Source organism: Chiloscyllium plagiosum, chromosome 4 (assembly GCF_004010195.1).
Source record: "Chiloscyllium plagiosum isolate BGI_BamShark_2017 chromosome 4, ASM401019v2, whole genome shotgun sequence".
NCBI classification, from domain to species: domain Eukaryota; kingdom Metazoa; phylum Chordata; class Chondrichthyes; order Orectolobiformes; family Hemiscylliidae; genus Chiloscyllium; species Chiloscyllium plagiosum.
In genome coordinates, this window is record NC_057713.1 from 3,041,109 (window position 1) to 3,060,435 (window position 19,327).

Below are 19,327 nucleotides of genomic sequence, written 5' to 3' on the forward strand. Positions count from 1 at the left end.
AGGTTTCAGGGAAAAGAATGAAAGGGAACCTGAGGGCAACCTTTTTACACAGAGGGTGGTATAAATACCGAATAAACTGTCAGCAGAAGTGGTTGAGGTGGGCACATTAGCAACATGAATTGGAAAGTTTTAGAAGGATATGGGCTAAGTGCAGGGAAATGGGGTTAGCGTTGGTGGACATTTATATCAGTAAGGACCAATTTCAGCCAAAGGGCCTGTCTCTGTGCTGTAGGACTCTATGACTGTATGACTCTATGGAAAATGTCAATTTAAACATTGACTGCAGTAATATACAATGTCTTTCTTGGAAAGAGTGCTGAGAAAATTCCATAGAATGGCACCAAGGATGAGGTGGGCCAAATGCTGGCAAATGAGACGAGGTTACTTTAGGATATCTGGTCAGCATGGACAGGTTGGATGGAAGGATCTGTTTCTGTGCTGTACATCTCGATGACTCTATGACTTTACAATCTGGAGAGACTGGATTGTTCTCCTTGGAGTGTACAGAGATTTAATAAAGGCATTCAAAATTATTAAATGGTAAGGGTATTTACACTTAAAAAGTTTCAAGTTACAAAGAGAAGAATGTAATAGGAGCAGCAAAGCATGACTCACCTCCACGGTGCCTTCTCCACCATTCAGTACCGTTGTAGCTGATTTTTCTGCCCCAAATCAATGTTCCCACTCATTGTCTATATACATTGATTCCCTAAGAAATCAAAAAGTCTTAAATTTACACAACAATGGAGCATCTACAACCCTCTTAGGTAGAGAACTACAAAGATTTACAACCCTCTTAATGAAAAGGGTCTTGGATTCCCCAGCCGGGAAACTCCTTAGTGATAATTCGCAAAAAGAGTCAAGGAAAAACTTTTTAACACTATAAGTTGTTATGGTTTACAATGAGCTTCCTTGAGGGCCTGTATAAATAAATTCTAACTTTAAGCATTGAATGAATGCTTAATTTGTAGAGCTGCCAAGAAAGAACAGAAGAGAATGTGATCATCCTTTATAATACTGAACACTGATGTGATATTTTCAGTAGCTAAACTAACAAATGTTTGAAGTAACAAATGTAATATTTGTTCTCTCACACAGTAAAAAATTTGACTAATACCCTACCAGACCTCGTGAAGAAGCTAAAGGATTTAAGCCAAATACAACCTGTCAATAACATCTCTAAGAATATAGGCCGAATCAGGGAACTCATTGATCAGGCCAGGGAAGCTGCTAATAAGGTTTGTGTTATTAAATGGATTAAAAGCCAACTTTTTGGATATTCATTTCAGTTATTTCACAAATTAATTATGAATTGGAATTTTCTACATTCTGAAAGACACCTTAACTTATGAAGTTAACAACAATAAAGCTGCATAGGAACAAGAGGAGACCATTTGGCTCCCAAAGTCCCTAAGACCGTAAGTCAAAGGTGAAGCAGAACTTGCCCCATTCTTGGTTTACCACTAATCTTTGCAAGATGGTATGTTTTTATTTAAATCTGATGCTATCCTTAACTGCCCTGGTTAACCATGGTTGGCTTATCCCATTCCTAGACTTGTTCAATCACACCAGAATATATCTTTGCTGTGAGCCATGAGCTATTTTCTTAAACATCTGCCACTGTTCCTCACTGTCTTTGCTGCTAAACGCCATTCTCAGTCTACTCCAGGTAGCTCTGACCTCATTGCTTTGTAATTATCCTTATTTAAGTTAAGCATGGTTGTTTCTGACCCACGTTCCTCCATCACAAACTGAATGCTAAATTCTACCCCATTATGGTCACTTTTTCTGAGGGGACATCATTGATAAGACCTACTTCATTACATATGACCAGATGCAAAATAGCTTGATCCCTGATTGAATCCACAACATATTGTTCTCGGAAACTGACCCAAATCTAATATGAATTTTCCTTTATGGCTTCCTCTGCCATTCTGACTATCCCAATTCACATGAAGATTAAAGCAACCAATTATTACTGTACTAGCTTTGTTACATGCCTTCAATATCTATTGATGCATTCTCTGTCCCACTGTACAACTACGGGCTAAGGGGGCTATAGACTATTTCTAACAGTGTGTTCTTTCTCTTTTTGTTTCTTACCTCCACCATATGGAATATCTGTCAGTTCTATTCTAATCTAGTCTATTCTGTCATTCAATAGATCAAGGTTGATTTGTGTCCTTTTTGCTTTCATTGGTTCTACGACCCTGCTCTCACAGATTTTTAAAATGCTGAATCCCCATGTCCTAGTTCAATATTTATTCGTTTTATCAAATTCACTTTTAAAAAGAAATCCTATTATTATCATATTGCGACTTTTGTGACCGATAGCATGTAGGGAAAATCAGCAAATGCATTTGCCACAACAATGACTACATTTCAAATATATTCTGGCTATGAAGCACCTTGAACGTTCTGAGGTTGTGAAAGGTACCACAGAAATGTTATGTTGTTCCTTTTCTATTGAACAGTTTTCTAAGACTTTTCAATTTCTCCTCTGTGGTTATAGATAAATGTGGCAATGAAGTTCAATGGTAATTCTGGTGTTGAAGTACGTCTTCCTGATAATCTCGATCACTTAAAACCTTACACATCTTTACTGTTATATCTCAAACGGCCAAATGTCCTACCACCCCGAGGAGATGCTGGAAGGCGTAAGAGGCAGGATGCAACAAACATGTTTGTTTTGTATTTAGGTAACAAAGATGTAAGTATTGTTCATTTCATGGACAATGGGAATATAGCAAAGTTACAAGGAAGCAACATTTTAAGTATGTCATTGAATATTTTGTGCCAATTGTTTCTTTTTCATACCAGACATCCAAAGATTACATGGGCATGGCATTGCAGGGTGAGAAACTAGTAACTGTCTATAAACTAGCAAATGATGAAGCTAAAATAGTCTCTGAGAAAACCGTCAATAAAGAAAGCTTCGATATTGTCAAATTTGAAAGGTAAAGCATAGACTTAATCATTTCAAATTTTGCAAAGTTACTGTTGTTGTAACGTTTTTCTTTTGTTACATGCATTTTGTGAAAATACCTGCATCAAGGTATGTATTTATACTTCAGTCCACTTGCCAAATGACAAAAGAATATAATCTATTTCGATATCTTGGATGAAGGGACAGAATGTACAGTTGTTAAATTTGTTGACGACTCAATGTCATAAGCAAATAGTGAATAAATTGTGACAGGACACAAAGAGCCTGTGAAGGATTATAGATCAGTGAGTGAGTGGACATAAATTTGGCAAATGAAATGTAATTTTGGAAAATGTGAACTTGTCAATTTTGGCAAGATAAATAGAGATAAACTCCAGAACTCTAAGATGCAGAGAAATCTGGGTGATCTGATGTATGAATTACAAAGCTAGTATGCAGGCAGAGGTCAGGAAACCTTCACCTGAAAACCTTAGAACTTCAGATTTTTTGGGTGACTGATATTTTCAGTTTTTGGGCATATTTACTTTACCACGTAAGATCTTTTGCTGATCATCTCACAACCAAAACCAAAATATTCATTTAATTGTTGAACTCAATATATCTTAGTCTGCTGGGGAATGGGTTCACAATACCTTTACCAAAAACCTGATGGTATCTGCATTTATCATTCTTTGTCTCCATTTGTTCCTATACTTACTACTAAAGGTCCGTTCAGGCCCCTTGGGAAAAAATTCATATTGCCCGCATGAACCCGAACAGACTTGTAGATATGCTGAGTTTGGATCTTTGGAAAAAAACAACTTCGCTTTGAGATCTGTTTGGTCCAGAATTATTTTCCCCAAAGTGCCCAAACTGTCTGTCTACAGGTGTCTTCAGGTCCATTTGGGTCCACTTTCAAAAAAAGCCTTTGGTGGTTAGGTCTTTTTGAACATGTGGATAAAGGATACCCAACCTGTTCAGCAAGTTTAAATTCCTTTGTTTTTCAAGAGGTCCCAAAGGATTGAAAAATAACCTCAAATATAAAACCACTATTTAAGAAAGGAGTAACAGAAAGCAGAAAATGGTCGGCCAGTTAGTTTAAAATGTCACTATGAAATTTTGGATCCAATATTATGGAGGCAGGACATTTAGAAAATCATAAGGCAATCAGGCAGAGTCATGTTAGAAGTACAAAGTGGACAAAGGGATATCAATATTGATTTCCAAAAGCCATTCAGTAAGGTGCGTTATAAAATGAAATTTCATGAGCATACAAAGGTACAAAAGCAAGTTTTGAGAAGGGAACAAATAATCTAAAAGATCAACCCAGCTTTGAGCGAGAAAGTGCCTCATTGCACATCTACAGCCCTGAAGTCATGATTCACCAGAACACTCAGCCCAACGCATTTGAAGCGAACTCCACCTTAATAGTACAGCTCTCTCTTTCCCAGCACTCGTACCTGTTGCCATAAATGGAAATCACATTCTCCCACACTCACCCTTGAGTCTTGAATTCAACTCTGATCTTATTTACCTTTTCCTGATTTGCTCATTGCTTATGTTGTAATCCAGAGATTACTGAACAGATTTATTTTTTTATCATCAGGCATGATCATTATTTATGAGACCAGTACTTATTGACAGATAATTTTATTAATTGCTGAGATTTGATTCCATGTGTCTAAAGCATCAGTCTAGGCATTTGCATTTCTGAACAAGTAAAGCACTATACTCCTCCTTCTGGACGTTAGTGCCAAACATTATTCAAAAGTGGACACATTAGAACAGGAGGAGGTAGTTCAGCCAGGGAGCCTATTGTGCCATTCTCAATCTACTGATCTAAATTTGACATTGACAATTGAGCAACCCCCATAGTTAGTTCCATATTCCTATTAATATTTGTGTGAAGAAGTGCTTCCTGACATCAACCCTGAACAGTCTGGCATCATGACATTTCAGCAATATGCAGATATATTGAAATATGGATTTAAATTTTACACTTGGTTCTTGAGACTCCATCATATGTACATTTTTGTCTCACACTCTTGGCTGTTTGTGTACCTATGATAATATCCAGTACAATGGTGTACAGTTGACTCGATAGGAAGTTTGTAAGCTCTTCATATAAAATTGTGTGTTTTATGAAAGCTCTTGTGTTTCAGGATCCTACAGTATGGCAGCTTAAACTACAGTCAAGTCAGTTCCACTGTGCAGAAACGTATTGACAGCATCTCATCTAACGTAACCGCAAATGGAGATGACTTGCTACTTAATCTTGATCCAAAGAATACAGTCTTCTATGTTGGAGGATTTCCCCCCAGCTTTGTGGTAAAAACACATCAACTACTACACCAACTTTATTTAAGGATATGCAATAAGGAACATCTCTAGGTCCATTGTTTAGAATTATGTTAAACTGTGTAGAATGTACAGCACAAAATTAAAACCATTCAACCAATACACTTTGTATCAATGTTATGCCCACAGGAACCTCCTCTCACCTCCTTAACATCCCACCAACAAAACCGATCGTTTCTTTCTCTTCCATCTACACAGTTGGCTTCTCTTAAGATGCCCCATGATAGTTCAATGGTCAATAACAAGGGACACACTTTTAAGATGAAAAGTGGGAGGTTTAGAGGGGTTTTGAGAAAAAGGAATTACACCCAGAGCATGGTGGGAATCTGGAATGCACTGCCTGGGATGGTAATTGAGGCAGAAAAACCTTATAATCTTTAAAACGTACTTGGATGAGCACCGTGGGCTCATTCAAGGCTATGGGACCAAGTTCTGGAAATTTGGATGAGAATAGATTTAACCTAGTTTGTTGATGGTACAGACTCAATGGGTCAAAGGTCTCTTCTGTACTTTAAGATTCTCTGCTTTACCTCATCCGCAGCATGTCATAGAAGGTTCTTTATACATTCGGTAAAAGACCTTTTCCTGAAATCTTTATTGGATGTATTCATGACTGTCTCCTAATTAATGGTGCCGAATTTGGAGACTTGAACAAGTGCAGGCATTTTCTTCATGTCAGTGTCTTGAATCTATGCCAGTTATGTTCAATTTGATCATGGCTGACCTGTACCTAAATTCTGTCTACTGACCTTTATTCCATAACTCTTCTCCAACAAAAGTTTTGAAAACTGCAATTAACTGCAGCATCTACAGCTTTTTGGACGAGAGTTCCAATTTTCCATTGCCCTTTGTGTAAAGAAGTGTTTCTTGACATCACTCATGAATGTCTTGGCTCTAATTTTAAGAATGTGCTGCCATGTTCTGGACTTCCTTCCAAAGGAGGAAGAATAAGAAAGCCTTGTTACATTTATTTAGGAATTTAGTGAGAATGCACCCGGAACACTGTCTACAGTTTTGGTTCCCATATTTAAGGAAGGATATACTTGCATTAGAGGCACAGCAGCAAAGGTAGACTACATTGAGCTGAGACAGGGTTGTCTTATGATGAGAAGTTGAGTAAATTTGGTCTATGTTATTTAGAAGAATGAAAAGTAATCTCATTGAAATATACAAAGTTGACAGGCTGGACACTGGGGGGCTGTTTCTTTTAGCTGGTGAATCTAAAACATGATGGAATAGCTCCAGGATAAGCACTCGGCTTTAGGACTGAGGTGAGACATTTCTTCACTCAGAGGGTGATTAATCTTTGGAATTCTGCATCCCATAGGCTTGTTTTTAGAGCTGGGACAGACAGATTTTTGGTTTTTCATGAAGTTGAAAGATATGTGGAGCATGTGAGAAAGTGAGTTGAATCATGAGCTCAGCTATAATCATATTGAATAGCAGAGCAGGAAGGGTATGCTAAATCGTTTTCTCCTACTCTTACCTGTTCTTGTGTTCCTCTCTAGACACCATACGAAGTTCTTAATCTCCCAAACCTCAATTAGATCATTGTTTAATCTTTTCTGTTCAAGAGAATTTGAGACTATTAAATGCAACCAGTTCTCATAATTCAATCATTTTAATTTTCTCCATTTTCATTCTGGTAAACTGTATGCACTTACAGGTATAACTTAATCAGAGCTTTAACCAACTGTAGCAAAACATCCATCCTTATTTATTTTCACCACATCATGATTATGCAACATTCATTAAACATTTTAATTATTCAGTGCTTTTTATACAAAATCATATTCTGAACTGATCATTCAAATTGAAGCTGTTGTACATTTTTTATTATAGGAAGTTTTAATTTCCACTGATATACTATATCAAACTAAATTAGTTAAAACTAATAAATGTTCATTATGTCCTTCCACCAATTTTGGTGCGCTGGGATTGGCGGCTCATATTGTCCAGTTGGGCTGACTGGTCTGCAAATTCTATGTAATTAATGTCGCCATCAGATAATTATCTAGGGAATGTTGCAAAGTACCTTTGATCATATAAAATTAACTTGATTTACAAACTCATTTTAATTGTGAGTCTTTTTCTATCCAGCCTCCAGCTGCCTTAGATTATCCAAAGTATAAGGGTTGCATTGAACTTGGTGTCTTGAACGAGAAACTGATCAGTTTATACAACTTTGAACAAATATTCAACATCAATACAACAGAAGACAGACCATGTCAAAGGTATGGGACAGCTAGCACTGAATAGTTCATCCTTGGGCAAAGTGTTAAAAACTTTTCTTTTCAATATGAAATCTTTCATTTCTTTCAAGGACTTTGCGGAACTATCTCATATTTGAGACGGTTGTCCTGAATTGTTGAATGTTTTGCCGTGTTGGCCTGTATAACATGTTGATAAATATCGTCCCGTTTGCTCATTCCCACAAACGCAGCAGAACACCTGGCTGCCCATCCACCCTGCTACTCCCCATTGCATCTATGGTCTCATTAACACCACCCCCTGCAATTCTATCTGTTCCCTCAGAATTGGTGATGCTGGTTTAATGACTCATCCAAAAAAAAAGGCACTCTGACAATGCAGCATTCCATCAATGATGGTAATCATCAAGGCAACATAAATTGTATGGCTAGTTCTTTGAAGTTGAACCTGAATCTACAAACTTTGGAGTTTTCTGATTCATAGGAAGAATACTGAGCTTTATAAGGTTCTTGCCAGCAATAGGAGTTGTCCTTTCTCACTGCCTGACGCATGCCAATTAATTTGGCTGTGAGTGTGACTCCAATCCAGTGGGATGAGGCATTTTGGTATTAATTCTCTGCATTAGACATAGCTAGTTCAGATCAGGCTTTCAGTGTTTAGTTGCACAATAATTTTCACAGGAATAATTGCAGTTTAACTTGGACTCAACCTACATTGCTATCTTTTACAGATATAAGCCACGAGGAAATGAAGGCTTTTATTTTGATGGAACTGGATATGCACTAATTAAATTGTCCGGTTATGCACAAAACTTAGCAATTGAACAAACGATTCAAACTTTGAGTAAAAATGCTGTGCTGTTATATTTGGAGAGCAAGGTAAAATATTGTACTTTTTTTGTGCACAATGTTGACATTAAACCAAAGTCCATCCACGTACCACCAATTATTTAGCTGTCTGGGTGCAGTTACGCTACCACGTGCATAGGTCCAACATGTCCCATCACTCTGTGTGTAATATTGTAAATTTATCCCACCCTGTGCTGACTCCTTTGTTGATATCTGCAACATCACAAAACTTAGGTGACAGCAGTCATTAACAATCTTGAATGGATAAGTTTAATGACACTCCTAATTAGGTAGCATCAAAGATATTGGGAGAAGAGATTTATTCAAAACCTCTTCAAATGTGCCTTCCAAACCAGCTACCTTTAACACCGAGAAGATCAAGGGCACCAGATAAATAAAATCTTCACCCCCTGCAAGCTCCCTTCCAAGCAATTCTCCATCCTGATTTTAAAATATATTTCAGTTTCTTTGGTCAAAATCTTGGATTTCCCTCATTACACCCTGTTTACTACAGCAATTCTAGAAGGCAGCTCCCCACCACCTCCTCCACTGCAATTAAGGATAGACAATAAACTTTAGCCCAATCAATGACACCCGAATCCCAGAAACAAATTTAAAAAGAAAAGACCCACAGAAACATGTTTGACTCTTGACTGTCCTCTGAAATGGCCTGGCAAACCATTCAATTTTACTTAACAAGGCAGATCACTATCACCTTATTAAGGATTCACTTCCAGTGGCACTGTTGTTGATTAAACATTCATCTGCCTGGGCCCTAAGCTCTGGAGTTCCCTCCCTAAACCTTTCCAACTTGTCCACCTCCTTAAAACCTTTGAACAAAGTTTAGATCACTCATACAAACCCTTACATAATTTTAAGTTACATTAAATAGTGTTGTAATAAGATATATTCTTTGTTTTAGGATTCAAGCTGTGTTCTCACAATTGAAGATGGAAGGTTGGTGTTCAGATATGACCTCAAATCCAGTGCACCCAAGATTTCCCAATCATCAGTCCTCCTAAACACCAGCAACGAGATTGTGGTAATTTTTATTATGATTTAGATTGTGAACAAATAGGTACAGTATAACTAGTAGATTAACTAAATTCGCTCTGCATTCTGAAAGTGGATTTGATTAACTGATTTCTTTAGTACCACAGAGTATAAATAAAAATGAATATTGTTTGTCTATAAATAAAATATTAAAATACTTACCTAATATGTAGGGCTCCTTTTTAGGCCCATCTCACCAACTAGAGGAGCCATCCTCCCAGTATCTCTGTCAAATCCTGTCATTTCTATAATATGAGCTCTCATTCTGCTAAACTCTGACAGTCAAAGACCCTCCCTGCGAATGTTTCATATAGGGCTCCTTTTTAGGCCCATCTCACCAACTAGAGGAGCCATCCTCCCAGTATCTCTATCAAATCCTGTCATTTCTATAATATGAGCTCTCATTCTGCTAAACTCTGACAGTCAAAGACCCTCCCTGCGAATGTTTCTTCATTTAAAAAAAAACTCTTTGTTAATCACTTTGTGTGCCTAACATTCTTTTCCTTTCTCTCTCTCTCTGGACTCCTTCTCCACATATCCGCTCACCTCTCTGCCCTCATCCCCACCCCTCAGTCATCAGTGCAAATGTCACCTTGTCCTACCTTCTGTCAGTTCTGTACAATGGTCACTGGACTCGAAACACCAATTCTGCTTTCGCTGTCTATGGATGCTGCCAGATCTTCCTGACCTCTCTGCCCCCACCCCCGGCAGCGCATTCCATGCCCCCACCACTCTCTGGGTAGCTACCAGACCTGCTGAGTTTCTCTAGTATTTTCTGTTTTGGTATGCTTCTTAAGGCAAGACCTTCATCTCAAGAATAAGTCAGTGAACCCTCTCTGAATAGCTTCTGCTGTATTTGCATTCACTTTCAAATATGAAAACCAAAACTATACACATTACTTTAGGTGTAATCAAACCAAGATCTGAACAGCTGCAATATAACATCTCTTCTTTTATCTTCAAATCACTTTGCAAGAAATCCCAACATTCCATTTGGTCCTTATCCACACAATACTATTGTGATTTATGTACTAGGACACCCAGATCCTCATGTACCAATGGATTCTGCATTCTCTCTCCATTTAAGGTCAGAAGTCACATAACACCAGGTTATAGTCCATCAGGTTTATTTGAAATCACAAGCTTTCAGAGCACTGCTCCTTTGTCAGGTGCCCTTCATTCACCTGAAGAAAAAGCAGCACTCAAAAACTTATGATTTAAAATAAACCTGTTGAGCATAACCTAGTGTCATGGGACTTTTGACCTTGTCAACCCCAGTCAACACCAGCACCTCCACATAATTTCTCCAGTTAAGTATTAAACTACTCTTCTATTCTCCCTGCCAAAGTGGATAATTTCTCATATTATATTCCATTTTCCAAATTGTTTGCCTGCTCACTTAACCTGTCTGTATCCATTCATTAACTCTTAACTTCCTCTTGACAACTTATTTTTCTGCCTACCATGGTGTTACTGCCAAATTTATCTAGCATACATTTGGTTCCCTCATCCAAATCATTGATAGAGATTATAAATAATTGAGATTCCAGCAATAACCCTGTTGCATTCCACTAATAACATTTTGCCAAAAAGATCCAGTAATCCCAATTTTCTGCTTTCTCTATTTAACCAGGCCTATATCTATGCCAGTATGTTACCCTCTACACTATTTTTTAATCATCTTTTGCAGGAATCTTTAATGTGGTCTGATATGAAATGCCTTTTGGAAATCCAAGTAAACCACATTCTTTTCTTCTCTTTAATCTATCTTTCTTATAACTTTAGCACTACAGACAATAAATAACTTCAAATGTCTAACTCTCAAAAACTTTAAATTTGATAAATACAATTTCTCTTTCACAGAATCATGTTAACTGTGCTGAAATAAAGGCAGAAACTATTGGGGAAATTCAGCAAGTCTGGCAACACCTGTGGAGTGAGGAAGAAAGTTAACGTTTTGAACACATTAATTCTTGTTTCACTCACTTGGCTTATAATTTCCTGATTTCTGTATCCCTCCTTTCTTGAATAAAAGCATTTCACTTGCTATTTTCCAATGCTCTGGATCTTGCCAGAATCTAAAGAATTTTGAACTATTATAAGAAATGCCTCTACCGCCACTGCAGCTACTTCTTTTAAGGTTCCTGAGATGCAGACTCTCAAGTCCTGGGGACTTGTCAGCCTGCCACTCTAACAGCTCTCCCCGTACCTTTTCCCTCTGGTGGTGATTATTTTAGGTTCTTCCCTCCCTTTCACTCCTTGATTTTCAGGTGTTTATGGACAGTTTTCTGAAGCTTCTACAATGAAGACAGGTGCAAAATACCTGTTCAGTGCCTCAGACATTTTCTTGTTTTTCATTATCAACTTCCCTGTTTCTAGAAGATCAACACTGACATGTTTTCATTCCTTTTCTCATCAAATATTTGCAGGATTACTGACTTTTTATGTTACCAGCTAGTTTTCTTTCACTGTTTTCCCTGTCAATCACCTTTTCCAGTTCTTCTGATCAGTGACCAAAGGCCAGGCACTCAAGGTGCCATCTTTCCCATTTCCATCACTTTAATTTGAAATCGTCCTTCAGTTTATCTCCTGTTGGATGCCATTGTTAACTCCTGCCATAATAGAGAGTAGATTACACAATCAATCAACTCAGGAATGTCAGTATAGAAAACCATTTCAGGGAATCCAGAAGATGTCTTTGACTTGCCTGGTTTGAATTTAATCAGTTAGCTAAGCTTGCAGTTAACAGTTCCTGTAAAGTTTCTAAAGTTGGACACCTTTCATTTCAGTTCTGATGAGTGCAAGACAAAAAGCTTTCAATTTTTATCTTTTTTCGTAATGCTTATCTTCTGTATGGTCTACAATTATTTATAAAGAGGTTCCTCTTGCATTCTTCATGATCATGTAATGGTTATGGCCCCTAGTTCTGCTCTCACTCATAATTATCTTCACCACACCTATCCAATCAAGCAACTTCACAATTTTAAAGATCGCAATTCAGTCAAATTCTCAATAGTTGAAATCTCTTAGGTCACCAATTGAATTATTTTTGGCACTTTGTTCAGTGCATCAATTACTTTTTTATTCAATGAAGATCAGAACTGTACATCAAGATTTTATTTAATTTTAATGTAATTTCTATTCTTTTGAATAATAATTAATGTTTTATGTTCCTTCCAAATGAACAGCTTGCTTGAATACCATGGCCATTGTTTGGAAAGTGCAAAATTACATATCTGTGATATTCTGCTTCCTAACAATATTCCAATACAGTATCTTAGTTTAAAAAGATTTTCAAAGGAAAATACTGTTTCTGAAGTGTCAATGTTTTCAGTGTTCCTTTAGGAGAAAATAACATTTAGCGGTTTTCAATCCTCATCTATTTAATTTGTTCTAATCTGTTTTAATTTGTCATAGTTGGTTCATATTAATTCTCTCATATATGCTTACAATGTTTTTTAATTTCTTTAAGATAAGAATCAGAATGCTCAATTCGAAAAAACGTACTGTTGTGATAGTCAATGGTGTCAATGCTGTGTATGTGAATAATACTTTCAGTCAGCTGGATTTCCGTAACTATTATCTTGGAGGAATACCATCACAGATTAAGGAACGGTACGTTGACCTGTGCTTTATTTTAGAAAATAAAGAAGTCGGATGCAAGTTTAAAACCAAACTTTTTAACAAAGTTTGCCTGCAGAAATCTTTTTTATAGGATAGTAGTTTCACCTTTCTATCAGATAAATTTGAAATATGATATTAAAAATAAATCTTCCATTTCTGTGAAGTTCTCAGTTCCTGTTGATGTAACTTCAACAGGTGGTCAGTAAGGTCATTGGAAACACTGCTCCAAGGGATTTTGCATGAACAGATTCTCTGCAGACTTTCACAGTTTGACTAGACAACTTGGCTTATTTCCCCCTTTCATAGTAGTGTAAAACAACAATTATAAATAACTTGCATTTCTGTGACACCTCTCTAAGGTAGTGAAATGTCCGAAGATACTGCTCAGAAGTATTAATCAAATAGAATTTAACAACAAGCTACATGAGATATTAGGTGTCTGAATGTTTGGTCAAAGAGGTATATAATTGTAGAATAGGTAAAGCAGGTCTGTTGTTATCGCCACCATCTTGTCAAGGGCACTTGGCACTAAATGTTGCCCAGTCAGCGATGCCCACATTCCATAAATGAGTTTAACAAAAAATACTGCAAAAGTGATAGTAAAGTTACCATTGCCCCATTCTCTCAGTAATCCTGCAATCAACCAGCACCACACCTGTACCCATTCAGGACTGGAAAATGATGACTAGACTTTCTGTTATTTCCTCCTTACCTGCTTTTAACAGTATGAGATACATTTTGTCTGCCCATGGTATTTGCCTGCTTTCAGTGATGCTAATCCTACTAATACTTCCCCTCTTTCTATGTTTATCACTACAAATACTTCATTCCCTCCTCAACAATATCTGTATCATTTCTCTCTGGAAGGACAGATATGAAGGACTGCAACTCAATGTGCCTGAGTTATCTCTTCTTCAAGGGCAGCCCATGATTTAATTGCTGTTTCATTTGCAAGTCATGAATTCTAATTTATTTGTGATTTCATCTTTATGAAATGCAAATGGTACATTGTCACTTATTGCATGTGAATAGAACATAAAAATAGGGACATTTTACTGCAGCTATACAGGACTTTGGCGAGATTGTATCTGGAGGACTATGTCCAGTTGTAATGCTCTAATTTGAAAATGTATGTAATTGCACTAGGAGCAGGTTGACTTCTTACTGGGATCGGGAGGTTATCACATGAGTAGAGGGTGGACAGACTGGGACGATATCCATTGGGGTTTAAATGAATAACAGGTGATCTTATTAAAACATGTAAGATACTGAGGGGACTTTACAGGATGAACATTGGAGGCTGTTTCCTCTTGTGGCAAAGGCCTACACCTGCTCCAACATTCTATGTTCCTCATTATCTATGAGACAGAACACGGTGGCTCAGTGGTTAGCACTGCTGCCTCACAGCACCAGGTTTGATTCCAGCCTCGGGCGACTGTCTGTGTGGAGTTTGCACGTTCTACCCGTGTCTGCATGGCTTTCTTCTGGGTGCTCAGGTTTCCTCCCACAGTCCAAAGATGTGCAGGTCAGGGGAATTGGCCATGCTAAATTGCCCGTAGTGTTGGGTACATTAGTCAGAGGGTAATGGGTCTGGGTGGGTTACTCTTCGGAGGATTGGTGTGGACTGGTTGGGCCGAAGGGCCTGTTTCCACACTGTAGGGATTCTAATCTAATCTAAATAATAAAGCAAGGAAATTATTATAAAAGTGAAAAAAACACTGTTTCAGCCTTAATTGGAGTTGAGCTCGGAAACCAACTCTGGGAAGGTTGTGAGGATGCAGTAAAGAATCACAACAATGATTTCAGGTATGAGGAATTTCATTTGTGGGAATAGATTGCAGAGGTCAGAGCTGAACTCCTTGCAGAAGAAAAGTTTGAAAGACAATTTCTTTAACATTTTTGAAATCTTGAGTGGTCTAGACAGAGTGGGTAGAGAGAAAGTACTCCCATTGGTGGATGGTTTGAGCACCAGAAGGTACAGACTTAAGGTCATCAGCAAAAGAAGCAAATGGTGACAGGAGAAAAAGTTTGTTTTTATGCAGCAGGATTCAATAGAGGCCATCAGAAAGAACTTAGGTAATTAAGTGAGAAACAAGTTGCAGACCTACCTATAAAGACAATACAAGGAATTGGGATTGAGTTGATATGGCTGAGAACTGGCACTGACATAACGTCATAGATGACTGCCTTCTGAGAGGTTAAAACTATAAGATATAGAGCAGAATTAGGTCATTCAGCCCATCAACGCTGCTTCACATTCAATCTTGGCTGATAGGTTTTGCATCCCCATTACAGTGCCTTCTCCCAGTGACTCTTGATCTCTTGCTAGTCAAGAACCCATCTATCTCCGCCTTAAAAACACTCAATGACTTGGCCTCCACAGCCCTTTGTGGTAATGGGTTCCACAGATTCACCACACTCTGGCTGAAGAGATTCCTCCTCATCTCTGTACTAAAGGGTCATCTCTTCATTCTGAGACTGTGCTCTAAGAACCTAGTCTCTCATACTAGTGGAAACACCTTCTTCATGTCCACTCTATTCGGGTCTCTCAGTTTTCTGTTTCAATCAGATCCTCCCTCATCCTTCTAAGCTCCATAAAGTACAGACACAGAGTTTTCATATGCTCATCATATGACAAACCCTTGGCCCCGGGATCATTCTTGTGAATCTCCTCTGGATCCTGTCCAAAGCCAGCACATTCTACCTGAAATATGGAAATCAAACTGCTCACAATATTCCAACTGCAGTCTGATCAGAGCCTTTTACAGCCTCAGCAGTACATCCTTGCTCTTGTATTCTGGCCCTTTTGAAACTAATGCTAACATTGTTGCTCCATTGACTTCCCTGCTAGATTCCCCTGCCAATCAACTCTGGTCAGCTGCTCCCTTATGTCTTTGCTCAATTGTAATCCTATTACATCTGATTCCAGCTTCTCTCGCTCAAACTGCAGGGTCGATTACATACCTCAGGTGAACGCTACCACCACATGAGTTCTGTTAGGGAAGAAACTCTGCTGTCCTTACCCTGGCTTACATTTGTTTCCAAACCCTCAACAATATGGTTGACACTTAATTGCCCTTTGAAGTGGTCCTAAAAAGTCACTCAGATCATGGGGTGATTAGAGATGGTCAATAAATGCTGGTCTAACCAATGTTGCCCATATCACATAAATGATTTAAAAGATCCCTGAGGGTGAACAGATGGATGAAGTTGATTTCTGGGGAAGGGTAGGTTTGGGGGTGGCCTGTGCTCTGTTCTATTTGAAGAATTCTCCTCCTCCGCTCCCTTTCATCTTGAGCTAACCACCATGCTAGGAAATTCTCTGCCTGAATCTTCCTCTGAAGAAAACTAACCAGGGAGCGATGATATTAAAGGTTACAACACAAAGTTTGGTAAATGGAATTGAGCACAGTTGACTGGATGGCTGGTTTGTAATACAGAATGATGCCAACAGTGTGGGTTCAATTCCTGCACCAGCTGAGTATCAGCTGATGAAGGGCTTTTGCCCGAAACTTCGATTTTCCTGCTCGTCAGATGCTGCCTGACCTGCTGTGCTTTTCCAGCACCACTCTGATCTAAACTCTAGCTGAGTTATCAACCTCTTCCCTCACCTGACATGTGGTGACCCAGAGGTAATCTGGTCATCTTCGGTCATCTCTCTCCAGTAAGGTCATGTGGGATCCAGGGAGAGCTTGCTAATTGGATTCAGAATTGGGTCAATGTTAGGAAGCAGTGGGTGATGATTGAAGGTTGTTTCTCAGACCGGAGGCCTATGACTTGTGGTGTGCCACAAGGGTCAGTGCTGGGACCTTTATTATTTGTTATTTACTTGAATGATCTTGATGTGAACGTGAAGGCATGGTTGGTAAGTTTGTGGATGATACAAAATTAGGAGCTATCATTGATAGTGAAGAAGGTTATCAAAAATTAAAGAGGGATCTTGATCAGTTAGGGAAGTGGGCTGAGGATTAGGAAATGCTATTTAATACAGAATTGCAGAAGTGTGAGATGTTGCATTTTGGAAAGTCAAACCAAGGTGGGACTTATACAGTAAATGGTAAGGTCCTGAGGGGTGTTGTGGAACAGGGTGACCTAGGAGTACAAGTATATAGTTCATTAAAAGCAGTATCACAGGTAGACATTGTGGTGAAGAAAGCATTTAGCATTGCAAGCCTTCATCGGTCAAGGCATTGAGTATAGGAGTTAGGATGTTGTGCTATACTTGTAGAAGTCATTGGGAGTATTGTGTACAGTTTTGGTCACCCTTTTATAGGAAGGATATCGTTAAACTGGAAAGAATGCAAAGAAGAATTACAAGAATGTTGCCAGGACTAGTGGGCGTGAGTTATAGGGAGAAGTTGGTCAGGATGGGACTTTATTCTTAGGAAAGTAGAAGAATGAGGGGGTGACCTTATTGAGTTGTATAAAATCATGAGAGGCATAGAGAGGATGAATGCATTTAGTCTTTTTCCCAGGAATGGGGAATTGAAAATGAGTGGGCCTAAGTTTAAGGTGAGAGGGGAAAGATTTAAGAAGGACCTGAGGGGCAACTTCTTCAAGCAGAGAGTGGTGTGTATTTGGAATGGACTCCCAGAGAAAGTGGTTGAGGCAGTGGTTGGGAAGGGTTTAGAGAAAATGGACCAAATGCAGGCAATTGGAACCAGCTGAGTGGGCACCGTGGTCAGCATGGACCAGTTTGGGCTGAAGGGCCTGTTTCCATGCTGTATTACTCTATGACTCAATGACTCTCTCTTTCGTGAGACAGTGGTCCTCTGGGACTACGGCAACTTGACCTTTATCAGAGGATGTGCTGATTGGGTGAGATGAACAGTCAGGGAAGCTCCTGTGGAGGAGGAGGCTGAGTGATCGATTGCTATCTCATAATATGTAGATAATTCTCTTTGTCTTTTTCATTCTAGATTGAACATTCCTGTAAAGACATCAGTGAGGGCCTGTATGAAAAATCTGAAAGCTGAGGAAAGGAACATTGATCTGTCCAATGAGCCTATTGTTGGTGTTAGCAAAGGATGCTCAGAATCACTCCTGGTGAGTATTAATGTACATTTCCTGCAAGTGATCAATAATAATGAATATCTCTAAAGAAATGCTGTAGAGTGGTGAGCCTGAGGAATTTACTGCCACATAAAGCAATCAAGGCCAAGACATTGAATGCTTCCAAGAGGGAGTTAGATGTAGCAAATAAGGTAAATGCTGAGAGGATGTTTCCCCCAAAGAACAGAGAGCACTGTCTCAGAGTAAAGGAGCACCAATTTAAGACTGAGATGAGGAGAAAGTTCTTCTCTCAGTGGATTGTGAATTGTTGGAACTCCTTGCCATAGAGAGCTGTGGGCGGGGCGGGGGGGGGGTTGGCAAAGTCCTTTTTATATTTAAGGCTGAGACAAAGATGTTCTTCATCTGTAGATAAATCAAGAGGTACTGCGAAAATGCAGGAAAGTGACTGGGAGGAATGTCGGATCAACCATCATCCTACTGAATGGCAGAGTAGGCTGTAAATTTGGTAGCCAAAGTTATTAAGACCATAAGTCTGTAAGAAATAGGCCCAGGAGTAGGCTGTACAGCCTACTCCTGGGCCTATTTCTTACAGACTTATGGTCTTAATAACTTTGGCTACCAAATTTTCTCAAAACTTGTCATGTGGAGGACTCCTTTAAACTAAAGAAAGACTTAAGTCATATAAAACCTTTCACAATGATGTGCTGTTTCAATAGAGAAAAATGGCAACCAAACTGTGCACAGCAAACTGCAACAAACAATTGGATTCAGCCCATATAATCCGTTTTAGTGATGGTGATAAATAGATACTTCCATAAGAAGCCACAACTCTGCTTAAGCTAATTTATAGGAAAAGTATTGAGTTTATTAGTTTATAACTATATTAAGATTAATTGTTTAATTTTCTTTCTTCTCTATTTATTTTATTCATTAATCACTGCATATTCTATCCAGCTCTTTACAGAGATGGTCTTAATTTATTTGTACATTAACATGGTCTTCACTGTCAACGGGGGTGGTACCAGGGGACTGGAGAGTGGCAAATGTTGTGACCCTGTTCAAAGAAGGGAATAGGGATAACCCTGGGAATTACAGGCCAGTTAGTCTTACTTCGGTGGTAGGCAAAGTAATGGAAAGGGTACTGAGGGATAGGATTTATGAGTATCTGGAAAGACACTGCTTGATTAGGGACAGCCAGCACAGATTTGTGAGGGGTAGGTCTTGCCTTACAAGTCTTATTGAATTATTTGAGGAGGTGACCAAGCATGTGGACGAGGGTAGAGCAGTGGATGTA

General features: G+C 38.7%; 1 protein-coding gene across 1 annotated transcript in view; it reads left to right on the forward strand.

Annotated features, from left to right (window-relative positions):
• The window catches only part of LOC122548812 (laminin subunit alpha-3-like), a 376,692-nt gene that overhangs the window by 310,760 nt on the left and 46,605 nt on the right, over positions 1 to 19,327 (forward strand). The window contains exons 58-66 of the mRNA XM_043687604.1: positions 1,099 to 1,238; positions 2,513 to 2,710; positions 2,821 to 2,957; positions 5,089 to 5,254; positions 7,385 to 7,518; positions 8,226 to 8,373; positions 9,266 to 9,385; positions 12,869 to 13,011; positions 17,940 to 18,066. Of these exons, the coding sequence (XP_043543539.1) occupies positions 1,099 to 1,238; positions 2,513 to 2,710; positions 2,821 to 2,957; positions 5,089 to 5,254; positions 7,385 to 7,518; positions 8,226 to 8,373; positions 9,266 to 9,385; positions 12,869 to 13,011; positions 17,940 to 18,066 (1,313 nt within the window). The remainder of the gene's footprint in view (positions 1 to 1,098; positions 1,239 to 2,512; positions 2,711 to 2,820; positions 2,958 to 5,088; positions 5,255 to 7,384; positions 7,519 to 8,225; positions 8,374 to 9,265; positions 9,386 to 12,868; positions 13,012 to 17,939; positions 18,067 to 19,327) is intronic.